The 16,345-nt window shown below is 36.0% G+C and overlaps 3 protein-coding genes across 3 annotated transcripts; 1 reads left to right on the forward strand and 2 right to left on the reverse strand.

Moving 5' to 3' along the window:
- The first annotated feature begins 3,938 nt into the window (after nt 1-3,938).
- LOC106298199 (HIPL1 protein) lies at nt 3,939-7,056 on the forward strand. Its single transcript, XM_013734277.1, has 6 exons — nt 3,939-4,032; nt 4,226-4,383; nt 4,522-5,295; nt 5,612-6,007; nt 6,079-6,320; nt 6,410-7,056. Exons 1-6 carry the CDS (start codon nt 3,939-3,941, stop codon nt 6,813-6,815), a joined length of 2,070 nt encoding a protein of 689 aa, XP_013589731.1. The 3' UTR covers nt 6,816-7,056.
- A 25-nt stretch (nt 7,057-7,081) lies between these two features.
- LOC106298200 (probable beta-1,3-galactosyltransferase 18) lies at nt 7,082-10,614 on the reverse strand. Its single transcript, XM_013734278.1, has 7 exons — nt 9,618-10,614; nt 8,650-8,882; nt 8,286-8,576; nt 8,082-8,210; nt 7,831-8,004; nt 7,641-7,748; nt 7,082-7,543 (listed from the first exon to the last, which is right to left on the reverse strand). The coding sequence occupies exons 1-7, from the start codon at nt 10,450-10,452 to the stop codon at nt 7,331-7,333; spliced, it is 1,983 nt and encodes a 660-aa protein (XP_013589732.1). The 5' UTR covers nt 10,453-10,614; the 3' UTR covers nt 7,082-7,330.
- Nucleotides 10,615-13,315: 2,701 nt separating this feature from the next.
- LOC106298202 (probable myosin-binding protein 6) lies at nt 13,316-15,337 on the reverse strand. The gene is made up of 2 exons (XM_013734279.1): nt 13,656-15,337; nt 13,316-13,559 (listed from the first exon to the last, which is right to left on the reverse strand). The coding sequence occupies exons 1-2, from the start codon at nt 15,145-15,147 to the stop codon at nt 13,369-13,371; spliced, it is 1,683 nt and encodes a 560-aa protein (XP_013589733.1). The 5' UTR covers nt 15,148-15,337; the 3' UTR covers nt 13,316-13,368.
- Nucleotides 15,338-16,345: the final 1,008 nt, after the last annotated feature.

The following is a 16,345-nucleotide window of genomic DNA, read 5'->3' on the forward strand; positions in this document are numbered from 1 at the left end:
ATTGAAACGCCTGCTAATAGCGGGAACTTTGTGTCACACAGAATAACCTTCAGCTGCGCCAGTGACTCACCGATGAAATGCAACGATTCTCCGGGGACTTCAGGGTTGTCTCTAGGCTATATCTTATCCTTTGGTGAGGACAACAACAAAGACATCTACTTACTCACAAGCAATGGTGTCTATAGAGTGGTTAGGCCAAGCCGCTGCAACTTGACTTGCTCCAAGGAGAACTCCACTGCGGCTAGAAGAAACCCTGGTCCCTAGCTCGGTTTCTCCTTCTTCTTCGCCGTCTTCTTGTTATATGCATATGAATGGTTTCCATGGAATCTTGGTGTCTTTGTCTTTGATTCTACTGGCTTTGTTAGTGTAAGTGTATGTGGAGAAGGTCTATCTTTTTTTCATATGTTTTAAAGAATATGTGTGAGTTATGTTATTCAATTTGTATGATCAGGATGAATACACACATGCATGTATGATGAATGCAGATTTGAGGAGACATCAACAAATGTATGTTATTGACATTGTGAGTGTTGTTATAAACTTTTTTTCCAACGTTGTAAAAGATTAACTGTAAAATTAACTTTTTTCCAACGTTGTACTAAACCAAAAAGAACATGTTCACTGTCTTTGATCCTAGCATGTGTAGCCATGGAGAATCCTTATAAAGGCCATAAAGTGTTTCATTTCTATGAAGAGAGGACAAAAATTTCCATTTATATGAAGAAATTGGTTTTATACATATGAAAATAATTTTTTATACATATGAAAACAAATTATCTGATTGAAGTGAATAAACAGTAAGACTAAAATAATATTAGGAAAGGCCCATTAACAACAGAGTTCGGTGATCAAGGAAACCTCTATGTAGGTTCTGTGATATAGTTGGCGTTTGTTATGGTTCACTGATGCAGTGATGCCTACAATCACCTCTGAACTATTCGGGCTCGCCACATGGTAAGCATCTTCGACACCATATCCGTTGCTAGTCCCATTGGTTCATATATCTTCTGTAGGGAGGGGAACAAATGGTATTGGCTCTCACTGCTTCAGACTTTCCTTTGTTATTAATTATGGGGGCTGTCAGGTTGTCACCTGTGTCATCTTCTTTGGGTTTCTTGTGGCTATTTGTACCACGTTCAGTTCTCTAACAGTTAGTTCTTTAAATAATATCCTACAAATATAGATGTACTTTGGCTCCTAAAACACTAGTTTCATGAACTTTATCCTAGAGCTGGCAAAAGGTTGCATCGTCGGTAGAGTTCTGGTGAATATGATACTTAGGAAAATGAATACATGTACATCAACTACTTTACATGTAAGTTTTTTAGTTAACTTGTGTTTATATCAGTTATCTGGGTTTAGAGATGGGAACCAAAAACAGCTGAGATCTTTGTCTCCTTTATTTGTAGTTTGTGTATAGAGAGACTAGAGAGACATCTCCTCCCAATGAGTGTTGAAATTATTTAATTCATAAGTATTTATTTTTAATTATGCATTCAAATAATAATTGCAGGCTATAAGTCTGTCTCATTCATTCATTGTTCAGACTAATCACAAACCAATCACCATTCACCGGTATCTTTTCATTGCCTTTTATAGTTGACAATTTTCAAATTATTTTGATAAAAAAAAGTTTTGGCTTTTTGTAGCCGTAAAGAGAGAACTTGTACAATGTTCTCCGTCATCTTTTGTTTTATTACGACCACAGATATAAATATTTATAAAATAAATATATTATGTAATTTTTCCGTGCTCATATACGGATATAAATATTTATAAAATAAATATATTATAATAATTGATTGCTACTTACTTTTAATTTTAAATTAATTTATAATTTATATGCATCATTTATATTAATAATATTATATTACTTTAATTATACATATGATTTTATATATGTTATATCTAATCGGTTTTGTTGTTTTTCAGTCGATCTAGTTATCATTTGAGTAAATTAGATATATGAATTCAACTGTAATATTTTTTATTCTATATATTAAAATTTTGATTAATTTCTTATTTGCATTTAGGTGGTTGTTGTCTTAGATATGTAAATATAGTTTATGAAGTTGGATTAGTCGAATCATTCATGTTGTGAGTATATTGAGTTACATATATTCTTTCAAATTCAAAATGAAGTATAATTATTTTTTTATTATAATTAAGTCAAATGTGCATGTAGTTTCATAATATTTATCAAATTATATATGATGTTTTTTAAAGAAATAATAGAAAATAAAGCGTTGATCAATAGGAAGTTATATGCGTAAATAGCTGATATATTTTTGAGAGCTCATGTACACATATCAATATTTACAATTATTAAAATATTTTAAAAATTCAAAATAACTTTATGCCTTTGATTTATTGAATAGAAACTAAAATTTATTTTAAATAATTTTAAGAAATGAGAATTCAGATTTGCTTTGGTATTTTGATTATGGTTCTATTAAGTTCCACAAACATAAAACATAAAATTTAAAAGCATATTCAATATAAAAAAAATAACTTTAATAATGATAAAATATAATATATCTACCTCATTAAACTATTTTGTAACTATTTGATCAAACGATGTCTATTTTATGTAACTGAAAGATATTATAGTCAACTAAATATATGAAAAATAAATAAAATGTTTCAATAATACTAATTATAAACTATTTTTAGTCAGTTAAACATATATTAGTTTATGTTACTTAATTATTTTATGTAATCGTCTAAGAAAATATATAGATATATAAAAATATTTTTCTTACTTTGAATTTTTTTTTTATTGTTTAAATTTTGTTTTAAGAGAAATAATATTTCTGTTTCTAATATCAAGATTATCAGTGTAAATTGCTTTTAATGAAATCACATTATATAGAAATTTATAATTTTTATCTAAGAAAATATAGATATAACGAAAGTATTTTATTAGTTCAAAATTATATTTTATGTTATTTAAAAATATTTTTTAAATGTAATATTACTATGTTGTGAACTTTCATTTTTTATGAAATCATATTATATATACATATATTTTTGTTTTTCAATTCTTTTTTTTAACTTTATAAAAAATTTCCTTTTTATTATATTTGTATATTTTCGGAATTTTTTAAAAGGAAACTAAATAAAATAATAAATAATAGTATTTTAAATGTAAGTTAATTCATTAAGGGTATCAGTGTAATCAACCATCGTGAGAGTTAACGTAAGAGCGACACATAGGAAACTGACTTCTCAAATAATATTATAGAGATAACCTACCTTTTTCTTTTAAATGGTACTCCCTCCGTTTTTAATTGTAAGTAATTTTGCTTAAAATCACGAATATTTAGAAATAATATATCATTTAACTAATTAATTCAACCAATTATTAAAAACTTAACATTATTTTATTGGTCACACAATATCCAATAAATGAAAAAAAATTCATTGAAATATGTAAACTATATTTATATTATGAAATAACCTCTTTTGGTAAAACTACTTACTTTTTCGTGAAAAAGAGTGAGTAATAAACTTCCTAGAAATCGCCAAACCAGGCATAAAATGTCAACTACTTTGACTTTCTTACCTCAAGAGGATAAGCTCGTGAAGGAGAGAAAAAAAGAATCAAAACCTAGCAAAGAAAAAGAAAAGACAGAAACTTATTGTTCAGTGTCTCTCTGACACGAGAAAGTTGAAAAAATCAACGCAACATGATGATAGTATTCATTAAATAATATCAGAGGAGAGATTTCTGGGGATATGGTTGTTGGTAGTCATGGGAAGACAGTAAACGCCATCGCAACTGCATTTATTCTGTCCGCAGAGTCAAACAAACTAAACTAAATTTCTATTATTTTGATTCCTTGTCCTGTCCTGAGAATCAGATGTATAAGATACAGACTGCTTTTCTTTTCCACTGTCATTATCCATACCTCAAGATCTGTCTCTTGTGAGACTAGATGATGATGCTTCATCGATCTCTTGTGATCTTCTTCTTGTTCATCTCATGTTTGACTCTTTCTTCATCGGCTCTTCCTCTTTGTTCTGATTCAAGTAAGTTTTTTTTTTTTTTTGTATCTTCTCATGGTTTTGACTTTTAAGTTTTCTTTGTTTTATGTTTGTTTTTTCATCTGCTCTTCCCCTTTGTTCTTATTCAAGTAATTTTTTTTTTTTTTTTGTATCTTCTCATGGTTTTGACTTTTAAGTTTTCTTTGTTTTATGTTTGTTTTTTTGGTTTTTTTTTCAGGAGCTCCCTTAGAGAGGAATTCAACATTGAGCTTTTGTCCTTACAAAGGCAAAACATGCTGCGATACAAAGGAAGATTCAAATCTGAACAAGCAGTTTCAATCTATGAACATTTCAGACAAGGCTTGTGCTTCTGTTGTAAAGTCAATCCTTTGTTCTGTAAGTACAATCTCTCCTTTTTTTTATATCTCTAAAAGATTCTGAAATGTTTGTGCTGTTCTATTTTTGGAAAGAATCTATAACAGATGAATTGTGTTTTAAGTTTTCCCTTTTTTCTTTGTCACTGTGATGTTACAGAGATGTGATCCTTTTTCATCAGAGTTATTCAGAGACCATTCAGATCAGCTATCTGTTCCAATCCTCTGCAGCAATACCAGTTCAGCTAATTCCACAAATGACTTCTGCTCTGAAACATGGGAGACATGTCGAAACATCTCCATATCAGGCTCTCTTTTCGCTCCCTCGTTACAAGGCCAAGCTGGAGCGCCAATGAACACCAACGCCTCCAAGCTTTCTGATCTATGGCAGTCCAAAACCGATTTCTGCAGCGCATTTGCTAGCTCCAATGAAACCATTTGCTTCAGCGGCGAGCCAGTTACTCTTAATGACACTACTCCTGACAAGCCACCTCCTGGTCTATGCCTTGAGAAAATCGGAAATGGATCTTACCTCAACATGGTTCCTCACCCTGATGGCTCAAACCGCGCCTTCTTCTCTACACAACCTGGAGTAGTGTTCTTGGCTGGTTTACCGGATCAGGACTCGGGTGGGGTGTTGGATGTGGATCCATCTAGTCCCTTTGTTGATTTGACTGATGAAGTTCATTTTGATACTGCTTTTGGAATGATGGGTATGGCTTTTCATCCCAAGTTTGCTCAGAACGGGCGGTTTTTCGCTTCTTTCAACTGTGATAAGTCCAAGTGGCCAGGCTGTACTGGAAGATGCTCTTGTAACTCTGATGTGAACTGTGATCCTTCCAAGATAACTCCTGATAGTGGATCTCAACCATGCCAGTTCCAAACTGTAATAGCTGAATACTCAGCCAATGGTACCTCTTCAGACCCTTCTAAGGTATTTTTACTATTCCCTCCGTTTCATTTTAATTGTCGTTTTAGACTTGGCCACACAGATTAAAAAAACATTTAATTTTGTATATTTACTACATAAAAACATCGTTACCAATACATCTAACCAAACTTCAACCAATAAAAAATATATTAGAATAGAAAGTCAATAAATTTTGCATTGAAATTATAAAACTACATTTATTTTGAAACGAGAAATGTTACTCTACAACAACAACGGAACTGAAAGGGAGGGAGTATTCTTGACTGGCTTCTCTGCATCTAAAGATCTTTGTTGTTAAGAGCCTCTACTTGTTGTTTAGGCCAAGAACGCTAAGCCAACAGAAGTGAGGAGGATATTCACAATGGGACTTCCTTTCACATCACACCATGCTGGACAGATTCTCTTTGGTCCTTCAGATGGGTACTTATACTTTATGATGGGAGATGGAGGTGGAGGAGCAGACCCTTATAACTTCTCACAGAACAAGAAGTCTTTGCTAGGGAAGATCATGAGGCTTGATGTGGATAACATTCCTAGCGCTTCTGATATCTCTAAAAGGGGTCTGTGGGGAAACTACTCTATCCCTAAAGACAACCCTTTCCGTGAAGACAAAGAGCTTGAACCTGAGATATGGGCTGTTGGATTGAGAAACCCTTGGAGATGCAGCTTTGATTCTTCTAGGCCTTCCTACTTCATGTGTGCTGATGTTGGACAGGTAAATGAATGGTCTGTTTATGTTTTTTGCAATCTTCTGCTGTTTCTTGATATGTTTTTTGTGGTTAATAGGACACATATGAAGAGGTTGATCTTATTACCAAAGGAGGAAACTACGGTTGGCGTGTGTATGAAGGCCCTGAGCTTTTCCAACCTGAGTCATCTCCTGGTGGAAACACATCTGCTAAATCAATAAACACTATATTTCCTGTGATGGGTTACAACCATTCTGAAGTTGACTCAAGTGGAAAATCAGCTTCAATCACTGGAGGATACTTTTATAGATCAGAGACAGATCCTTGCATAGATGGAATGTGAGGCCAACAACACACACACTCTTCTTTTTTTCTCTGCTTCCTCATATCTTTGTAGCTACATTGCAACTATAATGTTCATTTTTCAGGTACTTGTATGCTGATCTTTATGGAAATGGAGTGTGGGCAGGGATTGATACGCCTGCTAATAGCGGGAACTTTGTGTCCCACAGAATAACCTTCAGCTGCGCCAGTGACTCACCAATGAAATGTGATTATTCTCCGGGGACTTCAGGGTTGTCTTTAGGATATATCTTCTCATTTGGTGAGGACAACAACAAAGACATCTACTTGCTCACAAGCAATGGTGTCTATAGAGTGGTTAGGCCAAGCCGCTGCAACTTCACTTGCTCCAAGGAGAACTCCACTGCGGCTAGAAGAAACCCTGGTCCCTCGGTTTCTCCTTCTTCATCGTCTTCTTGTTATATGCATATGAATGGTTTCCATGGAATCTTGGTGTCTTTGTCTTTGATTCTACTGGCTTTGTTAGTGTAAGTGTACGTGGAGAAGGTCAATCTTTTTTTTTCATATGTTTTAAAGAATATTTGTGAGTTCTGTTATTCAATTTGTATGATCAGGATGTTCTGAGAGACTGCACACATACATGTATCGTAAATGAGACAGGTTGAAGAGATTTTTACAAATGTATGTTATTTGACATTGTGAATGTTGTTAATCTCAGTGTACAATTAACTCTTTTCCAACGTTGTAGCTATGGAGAATCCTTATAAAGGCCGTAAAGTGTTTCTTGTTCTATGAAGAGGTGAACAAAAATTTCCATTTATATGAAGAAATTGGTTTTATACATATGAAAATAAATTAACTGATTGAAGTGAATAAACAGTAAGACTAATTTTCTCTCCCCTACCCTTCTCTGCATTTTCTGAAGGCTTGAAGCTTTGCAGACCAATCAAAGTGAAGTCCAGAGTCTCTCTATGGTGAACTTGCAAAATTGGCTTTTTACAGCACGCTTGAAGGCATATTATATCTCAGAAAACGTCCCTCAATAATCATCTCATGTTACAACACTCTGGCTTGTTCTGTCTTAAGAGCTTGTCCCATAAGCATATCATCTGTCTTGGCGACTGGTAATGAGCTGTGTAGTAGTTCTCAACACAACCGAACTGGCAAAATCTCAGACTGTGTCTGTAGTCCACTGGGTTTGATGTGTTTTTGAAATGCTCCACCCACATTCCCACACTCACGTCCTCCATCTTGAACAGCTGGTGTATGTTCACATAAACAAAAAAAAATTGAATATATAACTGGGAATAAACAAGAGCTGTTTCACAACTAGTTATGATTCTCTCTTCTGCTTACCCGTAATCTGTGTCTCTCAAACTCTTCAACGATGAAGCGTGCAATGTCAGAAGACAAAACATACCCAGGTCCATTTGCATAGGGTGGATAGTCTTCCTCTGGCCATTCCTGATATACAACAACCACTCAAACACCATTTCACTATATCAAACAACACAGAGATGGAGTGTGATGCAGAAGTATGTTATACCTCGTATGTGACAGCCCATTTACCACCACGAAGAGGTTTGTGGTAATAATTCATGTTACCAATATACAAGCTTCTACCTTCGGGTACTTTCTTCACTTCATTGATCACTGCGCCAAGTTTCACAAATGTATCATCGTCACACTTCATTATATACTTTGCAGAGTATGCAAGAGCCTGCACCAATCAACTCCTCATCAGAAACATTTCATCAAAGAACGATCCATGTGGAAACATGTCCTAATATAACTCACTCCGTGTTCACATATGGCAACAGTTTTGAGGACGACAAGATCATAGCTATCCATGTAAGGAACAAGCACAATGTCCCCAAAATACTCTGCTTCTTTCTTCAGTTCCACATTCACCTCTTTCCTCCCATGCTGTGAAACGCACACGAGTGCCCCTCAGTTATCTATCGTTCAAAGAGTTATACTTGATGAAAAAATGTAACTTACGAGTGCCACAAAGAAACGAGCAACAACTTTTGAAGATGTGATAAGAACATGCTGCATCCACGACTTCCTCACAGCCATCCGTTCTCCGAAATGATTCCCTGCTGAAAGAATACCGATAAAAAGCTCCACAGGCCCATCGGGTACTAAAGGAGCCTGCCATCTTTTCGACAACTCGAGATGCCTCTGGGGAGCAAAACTGGGGTGTGATGTTGGCAGAGAGGCAACAACCACAGAGTGAACATCAATGTCTCCGTTCACAGTCAGTCCTGTTGCATCCTCTAGTGTGAAACCCTACAAAGAATTCATTGGTACTTATCTGAACACAATGATGTAGAAATGGAGTAAGGTATATATATATACTCACGGTGCGATAAGGGAAAGATGTAACGTGCTGTCCATCAACATTGATATGGTAACCTTCTAAACCAGCGCTGAGAGTGAGAACAAAGAGCTTCTCTTCCACAAAAGGAAACGGCCATTCTACTTTGACTCTTTTCCTCCTTCCTATGAGTCTGTTCAGCCACCATCTCGCCCTCGACCCTTCTGAGTAGTTATCATCATCACGGATCCACTTCTCACACTTCACATGACTATCAACTGCAAACAACACGCTAAAGTATTACTCCCTCTGTTTCTCAAAAGTGTCACCGTTAGAGAATTTCAACGCAGTTTCTACTTACTTTCAGCTGAGTTTTAATTGTAAAATACATTGATCTAATAAATAAATTTATTTATCTCAAATACTATTGGTTAAAAAAACTTAGTTAAGGCTCTAACATGTGGATGTCCTAGCCTAGAATGCCGAAACTTAGTTAATGAAAACATAAAAGCACTTCAATCATTTTCTTAATAGGTGTGAAAAGCAAGGTTCTAAAACTCGGTCTAGGTGGTGCCTAGACCCCTGCTTAGGTGGTAACTCGGTCCTATCCGAAACGATTTCCCAAAAATCCGATTTATACTGATTTTTATGATTCATATCGGTTTAAGTTGTTCTAAATCGGTTAAAATCGATCTAAATCGATCTAAATATGTCAAATTAAACAATAAAGTTAGTATAAGTCCACAAAACTTTCTAATTTCTTTTGTTTTGTATATCTATTTTAATAATTCATCACAATAATTTTATAATTAAAAATCAAAAACTAAAATATCTCATATAAATGTAAAATATATATAAAATAAATCAATAATTTGTTAAAGCCTCGGCCTCACCTAGGCTCCAAATAATCCGCCTAGGCCCTAGTTGGTGAAATGTGTCCAAATGACACTCTTTGTGAAACCCAGGAAGTACCAAAGAGCTACCAAATCAACAAAAGAAAAAACCTCACTCACCAGTCTCTTCCTCAGCTCTTGACCTCCACCCTTCACACCGCTGCGAAGAACCCCACTGCATCCTATAACAAGTGTTCTGCTCAATCACCGGCCTTCTGCTCCAATCCCCCTTAAGCCTCGGGTTAAAATGCAAGATCCGAGGAGGATCCTCTCCATCAACAGTCTTCAAACCCTGAAGCTCAATCACAAACTGAGAAACCAACATAGACCCGTCTCCATCTCCTCCTTTAGGATAACTCTTCCTCGGCCTCCCAACCAAAGTGATATGCGAGCCCAACGTCAAACCACAGGGCAGCTCCATCAGCTTATTCTCCCGGTTCATGAACTCAGACCCGGTTAACGAAACAGAGTGCGGACAAGAATCTGTCTTATTCTCGGGCTTCTCCACTGACTTCTCAAGCCTCCCTGACTCGAGCTCCTTCCAGAGCTTCCTCCCTAGCTGCCACGCCTCCTTGGCTGACTTGTGAAGCTCCACTGACCCGTCTTTGCTACTCGGGTCGAAAGTTTCCGAGTCGAATCTAAGGCTCGAGAGAAGACCTCTGTGGTGTTCACGGTTAAGGGTCGGTTTAGAATCCGGTTTAGGAGGTGGATTAGAGATGATCTCGATTTGGGGCGGGTCTTGCTCTGTTTCGAGCTTCTCGGGTCTGGAGAGAGAATCGATGGAGACGGAGGTGGAGGACCAGGATTTGAACACGAGGGGTATCTCGACAGTGACCATTAGGAGATAGAGGAGCCCTACTGCTATGATTACGCGGAAAGATCTCTGCTTCCATAGTGATGAGAAGAGATCGAGCTTGTCGATTTTTTCGGGTTTCGACGATTTGGGTTTCTTCATTTTTAAATGAATTGGATAAAAAAACCTAACTTTGCATCCGAAAGTGATGGAAAGTTGGAAACTTTGTTCACTGGACAAAGAATGAAAGTGAATAAAAAAGCAGAGAAGGTGATGATGATGACGATGACGAGAGATGGAGAAAAGAGATCTTGGTTCTTAAGATACGCATAAGTTGTATATTCTTTTAAGGCGTAAGTTAGTATAAATCTTTTCTTTTTAATTAATTATTTTTCAAATCTCTTTTTTTTTGTTTAAAGATAAATACATAACTATTTTACTTTCTATAGCTAAGTGCACCTCCAATGGAGGTTCTAACCATTGGAGTTCTAAAAATGAATATTAGTGTATATATATATTATATATATGTATGTAGTTATGTGGTCCACTAAATAGTGTAGAACTTCTACCCAAAAGTTCTAAAAAGTTTTTTTTTAGAACCTTTAAGTAGGGGTTCTACACTATTTAGTAAACCACACGTACACATATACAATACATACATATATACATATTCATTTTTAGAACTCCAATGGGTAGAACCCCCATTGGAGGTGCTCTAAGATTCTTCCAGTTTCCAATGAAAATTATTGTTGTGTTATATTATACGAATTTAAATAAATCGAATGTAAGTGTATGTGTCTCAAATGTGACGTAAGACCATGATTAACTCGGGGTTCTTAGAGCAAGTGCATCAATAGGACTTTTAGAATGGTCCTTAGAGTATTTAATTAGTTTATGTAGTTTATGACTTTGGTTAACGACTTTTGTTAAAATGTTGATTATGAGTGGGACTTTTGATAGGTCCTTAGATTTATAATTTTTTTTAAACTAGTTTTTAAAATTACAAACATTTTATTAGTGGAAAAAAATACAAAGTTCAGAAATTAAAACACACACAATTTATTCATAGAAACTTAAAATTACATATTATTCGGAAGATGTCCAAATTTAACCCATATATTTTCAATCAAATCGTCTTTTAAGTTTTCATGGATTTGTCTATTCCGAAGCCTCGTTCGACGATCCATTGTAGTGCCGACATTTTCACTGATATTCGAAGGCATGTTGACGGTAAATGTATCCGGAACTTCTCTTGGTTGAAACTCAAATTTGTTATACTGAGTGAATGATGCCCGTTCATCTTCGACAATCATATTATGGAGTATGATACATGCTCTCATAACATTTCATATTTTCTCTTTACCCCATAACTTTGACGGATTTTTGACCTAGAATATTGTTTTGAGACAAGTACAACCTATCAAGTTTGATGAGAAGCAACAAGAGTAGGCAATAAATGATAGCATCGTTCTCTAATGGCACACAAGAAACCATAGCATCACAATCTATCAACGAAACTATAGCAAGTAAAACAATGCAAAGGAACATTCAACTTAACCCACATTCGATACTTCATATTGACGATTCTTTGTTTCTCAAGAAACTATAGCAACTAAACACACATTCGATACTATATTGACGATTCTTTGTTCACAACACAGATTCAGAGGAGATACAACACGAAAACAAAACCCAATCATCCAAACAACAGACGGTTAGGTTCAGAGGAGGTACTAAACGAAATCAGGACTGATTTAATCTAACATGCAGATTCGATTGTTGGTCTAAACTAAACCCAGATTTCGATTCAGATATAAACTATAAACAGATTCGATTTAAGGATTAAACACAACACAGATTCGAATTCGGGATCCTAACGAAGAAGAAACATACCTTCTTCAAATGAATCTACGGAGAATCCGATGATATCGAAGCTGAACAGAGATTGGGGAGAGATTAGGGAGATATATGGAGAGATTCTGAGAGAAGTCGCCGTGATTGGAGAGAGATGTGCGACGAACCCTATCGCCAAATCAATCGCCGTCGAGAGAGGATCGGGAGAGGAAGAGTTCAGGTGTGTTGAAGAATGTCGTGTTTTGCCCTAACCGTCTCCGACCCTTCTCAAACCGCGACACGTGCCACTAAGGACGCCCATCGAACAGATCTAAGTTAACCTCCGTTGTTTTGATTTTTGGGCTTTTTGATTTATTTTTTAAGCCCAAAACACTAAGGACGTCCACTAAAGACGTCGATGCTGATGCTCTTAGAGTGAGGTTCTTAGCGGGCTGTTTCTTAACTTTTAACTAAAAAAGGTAAGAACCGGTTCTTAAAGTCCTTATTTAAGAACCCGTTCTTAACATTTTTAGTTAAAAGTTAAGAAACAGCTGCTAAGAACATCATCTTAAGAACCCGAATTAATCATGCTCTAAGCCCATAATATGTCTGACAAGCAATCTATTTATATGTAGTAGTGAACATATATGTCAAAGTTTCTATTTATATGTCTGAGTATCATAAGCAAGCTCTACTATATTTATTTCTACAGGTTCAGACACACGTAATGGGACTGCATGATTGGAAAGAGGCTGTGAGCCTGTGATGCAGTGTGTAAGGAGGATTAAAACACTCGAGAGAGAGAAGAAGGTTTTGTGGACGATGTTGTTGTTGATGATAAGTCACCATGCTTATTGTTAGATTATATAGCCTTAGAAAACTGGGTTGTCTTGGATCAACCCTATGACTAGATTGGATAAGGTAATACGTGTCTGAGGAAGACACATGAAAGATTGAATTGGGTACAAATTGGTGTAATACTATTGGTTTTCATTTAGGCCGAGTAAGTTAGGTTTGAATGTAACTAAATTTTTGGTTTCATGGACAAAAAGAAAACAAATTTGCGTTTCAACCAATCAGGCCTCAACCCTAATGCAATCCATCTGACAATTTACGTTCATGGAGAAACTTTAAAAAAATTTAGTAACTAATAATAATAAAAGAAATGTTTTCAAGTTAATACAAGGGGGTTTTAGAAGCTGTCTTGTTATGCAAGAAACAACAAATGATGTTATTATTACAAGTTCATGATTCTGAAGGCATGGCAACAAAACTACTACGAAGCATGTGCAAGTTCTGAGATATTTGCAATATCATTGCTTCTCCTTCACTAACATCTGCAATATGTTTCAACAGTTCACCATCTGACTGAAGTGCACTTAGCCTCTCTGTGATCTCTGAAAGCTCTTTCACTATCCCTTCTTTTCTTACACTTCCTGCTCAATTTCATCACAACAACACAAACATAAAGAAAAAGGTTTTCTAATCAGAATAAATAAAGAACACAAAGTAAAATTCTTATAAACTCATACCTTTCTCTTCCTCTGCAGATGCACCATTTACTTCAGTAGACTCTTCTGAGCTTTTTTTCATTTGTACCAAAAGTCCAAATTCTTCAGATTTACAAGACCTATTTTGATCAATGTTTTCTACATCCTCCTCATGATTTGAAGAACAATCTTCAAAGTCAGAGTCTGGTTTGGTTTCTTGGCAGTCATCATCTGCTCTAGCATTACCGTGTTCCTCAAGAAACTCATCTCCTGAGGCTTCATCATCTGCCCTAGCGTCACCGTGTTCTTCAAGAAACTCATCTCCCGAGGCTTCATCATCGGTTAAACATCCGTACCTCTCTCTATAAGCCTCAAATTCAGCTTCAAGTTCCTTAAACTCCTCTTCCTTCTTCGCCAAGTCACTACTCATAGACTGCAAAGCCTCTTGGTCATACTCAGCCTGTTCATCCATCATTCTTTGGTACTGCAATGCCTCCATTTGAATAGCCGATTTTTCGGCTTGCAGCTTTGTGATCATAGCCATCGCGTTGTTGGCTGCAACAGCTGAAGCACTCCTCTCTTCATCTAACTCCATGTACAGATCTATCAGTGACTTCTTGTCCAAGCGAACCTCTTTCTTGAGCTGATTAAGGATGGATTCACCGTTTGAATCAGGTATCTCAATCTTATCCAAAGAGGGTTTCCTGAGAGATCGAACGGACCATCTTGGACTGTTTTGCGCTGAATCAGACAGAGGAACCCCAAAGAACTTGTTGCCTCCTCTTACAAAACTCGGTGTTCTCTCCTCCACATCAAAGTCCTTAAACTCAGACTCGTTTTCAGACAGCTTGTTGTACGAAACCCTAGGAGAAGGAGCAGGAGCTAGGAAAGAATTGTTCTTCTTTAAAAACTTTTCAGATTTCGTCTTCAATAATTCTCCACAACACGAACAATGTTGTTTCAAGCTATCTGTCTTGTAATCTATCAGATGCGTTGTTGTCTGAACAAGATCGTCCTGTTTCTTGAGCCCCAAGGGAAGATCTCTTTCATCTTCTATAAGAACCTCAAGATCTTTATGTAAGATCCCAATGAGAGACTTATACGTATCACAATCAGATTCTTTCTCGGTAGCGAAAGAGAGAAGACATCCTTCACACATGTGTTTGATCTCGGAGAGTTTCTTGTGGACGTGGCAATAAGCAAGGGAAGAAACTTTCCTCTTGTGAGAGTCGCAGATCGAGTCGTTGTAATAGAAATGAGGATCCCTAGGGACAAGAACGTGGTCGATTCTGGTGCAGAGGAGACAAGGAGCGTTGAGATCGAAGAATCTGGCGTATTGGTTTGATAGAAAGGCGAGAACGCCGTCGACGAAGAGGGCGGTGATGAGGATCCATTCGAGGACGGTGTAGATGAGGAATTTAGGGAAAGATCCGAGTTCTTGTTCAACGAAGGTCTTAAAAGAGCGTTTAAACATCATGGTTGCTTGTAATAGAAGAAACAAGAACAAGAAGAAACAGAGCAATTGTGTGATCATGCATGTGAGATCAAATTGGTTAAATAAATCAACAAGAAACAGAGATGGTGATCTCTATCTGTCCCTCTTTTGTGACTTGTGTTTCTATTTATGGGTTGTGAGACTCTAAAACAGAGTAGATTAGACTGGAACGATGGATTGAAATTGACAAGTTTAGAGATACAAGTGTCAAGACAAGAACTTTACAACCATACACGACCAAAACAGAGGATATGCCAACACACACGAGACTATCTATACTACTATTTACCAAAGAATTTTTTTGTCATATATAGAAAATTAATATTTAATTAATATTAATTATTTCAAACGCATGAATATTTCCAAGTTTATTTACGCAATAATTATTTATACTGTGCTGGAAAATAATATTGTATATTAAAATTTTGATGTTTAAAATTTATTTTAAAATATTTTAACCGTATGAACAATAATTTATTTTGATGGTCTTTGAATTGGTAATACATCTACTTATAAATATTTAAAAAATTACTACGAATGTATGCGCATGCAAAACATCTAGCGAATATGAATATGATGTTGTTTGATTGGTTGGTTAATGAATGGGGATCATGTTCTCTGATTGGAAGATTATTGCTTACGAAACAGGTAATGCACCTAATCGTCCCACACTAAAAAATATTTTTAAAAAGAATCTGGATTTTGATGGGACAACAAAAAGCTCCACTATAATGGAGGCAACCAATAACATGAGACATTATTGGAATCATTAAAGATAATGACATTATTCCACGAACCCTACAACACCTTATCTCTGTATGGACATTAGATATTATAATATAACCCTGAAACCTCCCCCCCCCACACACACACATGAATCACTAAGTATTGATAGAGATGGCCACCACATGAGAAGCAAGAACGACTCTGTTTTTAATATATATTGCAAGAACATGAATAAAACATAACGTTAATATAGTTTTTATAAGTTTTGATATAGATCCACACGAATGACCAGGTAAGTAGTATTACAACAACTTCCAAGCATGGAAGGAAAAAAAGATGATGATGATGATGAGACCCTAAAAACCAAACTTAGAAACTATTCTCCAAACTCCTCTGTCTATTATTCTTCTTTTGACACAGGTCTCTTCAGCCAAATACATAATAAAATCTCAAGACCTATCTGTACAACAGAGAAACAAACAAGGTGTGTGTGTTGCAGATTCAACCTTTG

This window comes from Brassica oleracea, chromosome C6, assembly GCF_000695525.1.
Source record: "Brassica oleracea var. oleracea cultivar TO1000 chromosome C6, BOL, whole genome shotgun sequence".
Taxonomy (NCBI): domain Eukaryota; kingdom Viridiplantae; phylum Streptophyta; class Magnoliopsida; order Brassicales; family Brassicaceae; genus Brassica; species Brassica oleracea.

What these genes read in the sequence shown, in the direction of transcription:
- LOC106298199 (XM_013734277.1), top strand. Translation starts at nt 3,939, where the DNA reads ATGATGATGCTTCATCGATCTCTTGTGATCTTCTTCTTGTTCATCTCA. An exon ending in TCCTCTTTGTTCTGATTCAA is followed by an intron (nt 4,033 to 4,225) that starts GTAAGTTTTTTT and finishes TTTTTTTTTCAG; the next exon opens with GAGCTCCCTTAGAGAGGAAT. An exon ending in CCTCTTCAGACCCTTCTAAG is followed by an intron (nt 5,296 to 5,611) that starts GTATTTTTACTA and finishes CTTGTTGTTTAG; the next exon opens with GCCAAGAACGCTAAGCCAAC.
- LOC106298200 (XM_013734278.1), bottom strand. Translation starts at nt 10,452, where the DNA reads ATGAAGAAACCCAAATCGTCGAAACCCGAAAAAATCGACAAGCTCGAT. An exon ending in AAGAGCTGAGGAAGAGACTG is followed by an intron (nt 8,883 to 9,617) that starts GTGAGTGAGGTT and finishes TGTTGTTTGCAG; the next exon opens with TTGATAGTCATGTGAAGTGT. An exon ending in CTCGTTTCTTTGTGGCACTC is followed by an intron (nt 8,211 to 8,285) that starts GTAAGTTACATT and finishes TGCGTTTCACAG; the next exon opens with CATGGGAGGAAAGAGGTGAA.
- LOC106298202 (XM_013734279.1), bottom strand. Translation starts at nt 15,147, where the DNA reads ATGATCACACAATTGCTCTGTTTCTTCTTGTTCTTGTTTCTTCTATTA. An exon ending in ATCTGCAGAGGAAGAGAAAG is followed by an intron (nt 13,560 to 13,655) that starts GTATGAGTTTAT and finishes GAAATTGAGCAG; the next exon opens with GAAGTGTAAGAAAAGAAGGG.